Source organism: Euleptes europaea, chromosome 3, assembly GCF_029931775.1.
Source record: "Euleptes europaea isolate rEulEur1 chromosome 3, rEulEur1.hap1, whole genome shotgun sequence".
NCBI classification, from domain to species: Eukaryota; Metazoa; Chordata; class Lepidosauria; order Squamata; family Sphaerodactylidae; genus Euleptes; species Euleptes europaea.
Window position 1 is genome coordinate 107,357,500 of NC_079314.1, and position 6,000 is coordinate 107,363,499.

The 6,000-nt window shown below is 44.5% G+C and overlaps 1 protein-coding gene across 1 annotated transcript in view; it reads left to right on the forward strand.

The window, feature by feature from the left end:
• BCL2L13 (BCL2 like 13) overlaps positions 1–4,931 on the forward strand; it is a 41,756-nt gene extending 36,825 nt beyond the window's left edge. The window contains exon 6 of the mRNA XM_056847690.1: positions 4,116–4,931. Coding sequence (XP_056703668.1) covers positions 4,116–4,931 — 816 coding nt within the window. The remainder of the gene's footprint in view (positions 1–4,115) is intronic.
• Positions 4,932–6,000: the final 1,069 nt, after the last annotated feature.

Sequence of the window (6,000 nt, forward strand, 5' to 3'; positions counted from 1 at the left end):
GTATACAGTATTCTTCCCTCTGAAGCTGGCAGAACTGATCTCTGTAGTCGGTAGATCAGTTGTAATTTTGGGAGAACTCCAGGATCCACCTTGAGGTTGGTAGCTTTAACATCCCAACAGATGGTTTTACCAATGCAGAGCATTTCACTTGCAGGTCCTTTGCACATGCATTCTCACTCTTGATAGTCTTGTTTGTTTATTTAACTCTGTAACCTGCCTTTCCATCCTTTTTTTTTTTTTTTTTTGTGGGGAGCAGGCTCCCAGTCTGGGTAACATCAAACTTTGTGTCTTTTTTTTTTTTTAAGGGATTGATGAATAGTCTGAAGTATTGCTGACTCTGGCTTGAATTCCAATGAAGACATTTAGTAGTGGCCTGATGCATTTTCCTGGCTTCATTTGCCTTGCTGTTGTTGCTTTTCCTGGCTGCTTTTCAAGCCTTGTTGAGCAATAAAAAAACAAGGCCAGATCTTGCGCATGTGGGGAAAAACAACCTTTTCCTCGGGGTGTATGTTATGAAAATTTGGTTTGACAGTTGCTTTACAATCAACAAGCAGGAGAAGAGCACATCTTCACAAATTTTCACTTCTAGAATTTTCCATAGAAACAGACATTTATTTATCTACTTAATTTATACCCTGGCTTCCACTCAAACAATGACCCACAGTGGTTTACATGTTCTCTTGTCCTCCATTTTATTTTCACAACAGCCCTGTGAGATGGGTTAGGCGGAGTACATGTGACTGGCCCCAGGCCACCCAATAAGCTTCCGTGGCAGAGTAGGGATTTGAACCTTGATCTCCCAGGTCCTAGTCCAACACTCTAGCCAGTACGCCACATTGGCTCACGCTGACATCCCTAGATGCATTTTTTCACATGAACACATGAAGCTGCCTTATACTGAATCAGACCCTTGGTCCATCAGAGTCAGCATTGTGTACTCAGACCAGCAGCGGGTCTCCAGGGTCTCAGGTGGAGCTCTTTCACATTACCTACTTCCCTACTCCCTTTAACTGGAGATGCCAGGGATTGAACCTGGGACCTTCAGCATGCCAAGCAGATGCTCTACCACTGAGCCACAGCCCCTTTCCCTCAGACTCTCAGGAGTGGTGGGACTGGGGAGAGACACTTCATAGGAATATTATTTGTTCTGGTTTAGATTTTGAGGAAACTAGCTATTTTCTCTGTTGTCTTCAGGTTTGCCATCTAGAGAATATAAAACTCCATGTTGCGGCTGCTAAGCAGCCTAAAATTACACTAGGCAGTGTACAATTGCAAAGTAGGCAAGTCTCCTTTGTAGGCTTATAGTTTACAAGAGACCTGAAACACCATGTAGGGAAGGAGGAGGGAACAGGCAATAATATACAGTCATAAAGTAAGCCTGCGGGATAGGCTACCATTTAACATGGCAGCAAAATTCTGTTGAAATCATGAACTGGGGAATGAGGAGGAATTTCTCGTTCTGTTTGCATTTCAATCTTCAATTTACAGCTAAATTTCTCCTAGGTTACTAAGATCCTTCTAAACCTTCCATCTGGCCCTGCTTGTTGTCTTTTAATGCCTCTGTTCACAGGCACATCTGCAGATGAATGGACAGATTTGCCCTAAATTGCACCCTATTTCACTCCTTTACAAGAATGGAAATTCCCTGCTTTATCCGTTTGAATTCCGGAAACCCACTGATGCAGCTCAGACATGTAATCTTTTGCCACTGTCTTGTCAGCTAAAACATTAAATCAAAAGAGTTTCCAACAGTTAGAGCGGTTCCTCAGTGGAACAGGCTTCCTCGGGAAGTGGTAAGTGCTCCTTCCCTGGAGGTTTTTAAGCAGAGGCTAGATGGCCATCTGTCAGCAATGCTGATTCTGTGACTTTAGGCCAGTGGTTCCCAACCTTTTTTTGACCAGGGACCACTAGGACTTTTTTGTTCGGTGCAGGGATCCCAAGGTTCAAAATGAAAATTCAGAGAATTTGAAAATAAACTTTAATCATAACTGTTAGTTAAACATTAAACTTAGAATAATATTTGAATATATATATTTATGATAGAGAACTTTTAATTGAAAATATTAATTTATTATGGGTTTATAACTTTGTTTTGCGGACCTTAATTTAGTTCTCGCGGACCCCTGGGGGTCCATGGACCCCTGGTTGGGAACCAGTGCTTTAGGCAGATCATGAGAGGGAGGGCATCTAGCTATGTTCTGGACATGGAGTATGGGTCACTGGGAGTGTGTCGGGGAGGTAGTTGTGAATTTCCTGCATTGTGCAGGGGGTTGGACTAGATGACCCTGATGGTCCCTTCCAACTCTGTGATTCGAACACTGAATTTTTCTGTTAATATATATATTTGCTGCCTTGAATATTGTAATGCATAAATTATAGACTTATATTGAGACTTCTTGGGTTCTCCCAGGGCATCAAGTTGGCTCGTGGATTTCTGCAGAACTCCCTGAACCCTGTAATGCCTGCGGTATTACACAGAATTTTGAGCTCACTGAATCCCACCCCCCATTTCATAGCTACAGTAGGGCGCAAGTATCTTTCCGCACAGGTTCTAATCAACCCCCACGTTTCAGCTGTCTTGCAATTTATTTTCCTTTAGCTGCCTCTCTCAACCCTTTAAAGTCCTAAACATTTTTTTTGAGTTAGCAAGGCCGTTTCCACATGGCAATGATTCTCCATATAGCTCTTGTTGCTGTTGCTAATATGGAGGCATTCACGTTGGCAGCAAAATATCTACACAGCTGCTTTCCTTGCCCTCACTTGTCTCCAGAGAGAATTTTTTTAGGGTTTTTTAAAAATTCAGAAATTGACAGATGGTTACATCTGTTCACAGCTTCCTTACAAAGTTGCTAGCTCTGTTGCTGAGTTTTAAGGAGAAATGGGCTTCGATGTATAACTCCACAATGAAAAGGTTTAGAGACTTTTATAGTTAGTACACTATAGCAGTTGACTGTCACAATGTTATTGCATTATAGCAAAAAGCAGAACAGTAACAAATAAGACAGCAAAGTTCAGAACAAAATTAAGAAAAATAATAACAGGCGGAGATGGTGATGGGGACCATAGCAAACAGTTCTATCCTATTTTTAGTTTTGTAAAAAAAAAAAGTCAGCAGTAATTTTCTGATAACCGGAGTCCCTTTGTCCACGTTGTTGTGGTAGGCTAAAAAAAGAAGCAACTGTCCCTTTTGGCACATATCCTTTTTTTTTACTAATAAAGTTCAGGCACAAGCAAATAAAATCTAGTCTTGAATATGAGTAAATGCAGTAGTAGTTATGTCCCAGTATGGCAAGAAAAAGAGGGGTTCCATTTACATCTGCGTACAAGGTAGTTATGTCCGGTAATTAAAAAGTTGCAGTGTGTAACTGGGGGGAAAGTAATCTTCCTTTTGAGGAAGTACAGTAGTATGAAAAAGTTGTTTGAATAAATCTAGAGTTGCATGGAAAGAGCAGTTGGAGGCTTAACACTAAAGTAAACGTAATGTCATTTGTAAGTTTAGGGCCCTACACTTACAAAGTACGCATGGTTCTCATTTCCAGTTTCTTAACTTCATGGGATTCTTCACAAAATTACAAAAACGCATCAGTTTCCATACTGTGTCTTAATACTGCTCTAAGCCACCTTAGTTTTCTCTGTAGATAAAAATTGAGGCTACCATCGTGACAGAAAATCCGTCTTGGTAACAAAAAAAACAGACACCTCTATTTCTCTTTCTGCAGACTCTTGTGTAGCTGTGGTCATGTACAATTGTGTGTGAGAAGCCGCTGCCAGTATGAGTGGATAATACTGACTTAGATGGACCAAGGGTCTGATTCAGTATACGCATGAAGCTGCCTTATACTGAATCAGACCCTCGGTCCATCAAATTCAGTATTGTCTACTCAGACTTGCAGCGGCTTTCCAGGGTCTCAGGCAGAGGTCTTTCCCATCACCTACTTGCCCAGTCCCTTTAAGTGGAGATGCTGGGGATTGAACCTGGGACCTTCCGCAGATGCCTTTGTGGGACCAAGCAGATGCTCTACCACTGAGCCTCGGCCCCTCCCCCAATAAGGCAGCTTCATGTGTTCAAGTTGGTACTCTTTTGCTGACTATTTCCCCTCTTCCTCTCCTTCCAGGGCACTGTCTTTAGTTTGGATTCTGAAGAGGAGGAGTACCACGGGATCATTGCCGAGGACAGCAATGACATCTACATCCTAACTAGTGACAACTCGGGCCAGGTGAGCCCCCCTGAGTCACCCACAGTGACAACGTCTTGGCATTCGGAGAGCTTGCCCGTCTCCTTGTCAGCTAGCCAGAGCTGGCACACGGAGAGCTTGCCTGTGTCTTTGGGGCCTGAGTCTTGGCAACAAGTGGCCATGGAAACGGAAGAGGTGAAGAGTTTGGACAGCAACGGAGGCGGGGAGGAGAGAAGCGAAAACAACTCCTCCAACTCTGACATTGTGCACGTGGAGAAGGAGGAGATCTCAGAGGGGGTCGAGGAAACGTTGCCGTCAGAAGGGGCTCTGCAGACTGAAACGGCTAAGCAGGGTTCCACAGACGCTCCAACCGCCTTGCTGGTGGAGGTGGAGCCTGAAATCATGCCCATTAAAGAACCGAGCCTCTCTGCAACGTTGCCTACAGAACAGCAGGAAGAGGGGAAGGCAGTAGCGGAGCTGGAACCCGAAACTCCATCATTGAGTAAGCCTGACAAGACGCCATCTCCCGTAGAGGACACGGCAGCCTCCAAACCTGAGAGAATACTGGCTCCGGAAGAGGAGCTGGAGGCAAGGAAGGAGGGCTACTCCGAAGAAAAGGAAGAGAAGTCCCCGGCTGGAGAAGAAAAGCCCATCCTCTTGCCAGAAGGCAAATCGATTCTGCTATACGGTGGGGCCGCGGCGGTGGCCATCCTGGCGGTGGCGGTGGGTGTAGCCCTGGCACTGAGGAAGAAGTAATGGGCTTAACTCGGATCCACGTTCAGTTGCGTTGACTGAGGGTTGCGATGCCTACTGTTAATGGGAAATTTAGGTAACTTAAAGGGTGGTGGGGCAAAGGTGTACACTGTTAAGGTTTAAGTCTAGGGACAATCATGTTTTTAGTGGGCTGGGAACTGGAGCTTCCTGATTAACATATAGGGGTGTCATTTTCAAAACCCCTGCACATGTAAGTATCTATGTATGAATGAGGAAACTGAATGTTTATACACTGGAAACTGGAACCTACAATTCCAGGGGAATGGGAGAGTTGGTGGCTGCCCCCCTGGAGGTTTTCCTGCCATAGCTGCTATTGCAGCGTTTTGGTTCCCCACCTCACCTCTTGAACGAGAGGTACCTGAATACTGTCGCATGAGGCTGGTCTCCCTTTTTCCGCCTCAGCTTCCTCAGGTCTATTGCGCTGTTCCTGTTGACCTCCCAGTCCTCTTTTAAACCCCAGTGGGGTAGTGCTTCTTCAATACCTTTTTGCTTTCTTCTTTTTCTGCCCCCCCCAATACTTCCTAAGGCCCCCAACCTTCAAAATCTCTTCTTTCTCTAGTAGAATTCTCAACGTTCTCCAGAGTTGGGTGGAGGAAGTGCGACTCCCAATTAGGATGCTGTTGGGGGAAGGTAAATGTCCTTAGAGCCCTCGTGTGTATTTGTCATTTCCGTGATCGCTGTTAATTCTGTCCCCTTTAATCCATACTGTTTTATTGCATTCATTTTGCTGTGGGAAAAATTGATGAAGTCCTTGTTATGAATGCAAACGATGATGGAAATGTTACTACCCAGTATTCATAAGCAAAAACTGATATGAGCCTGAGGGTTGATCTGGCGCCATCTGATGAATAACGTAAACATTGACTTGGTCCGCCTCTTCTGCATTTGCACAAAGTTCAAGGGTGGATTGCATTTAGCCTTAAATCAGCCTTGGCCGCTGCCAGATGAGCAGATCCAAGGTCTTCTAAGAAACTGGTTTCCATTCTGAACAGCATTTTAATTGCCTAGCTCCTGAGAGATTGTTGGCAAAGCTAGCGGTCTCATGCAGCTC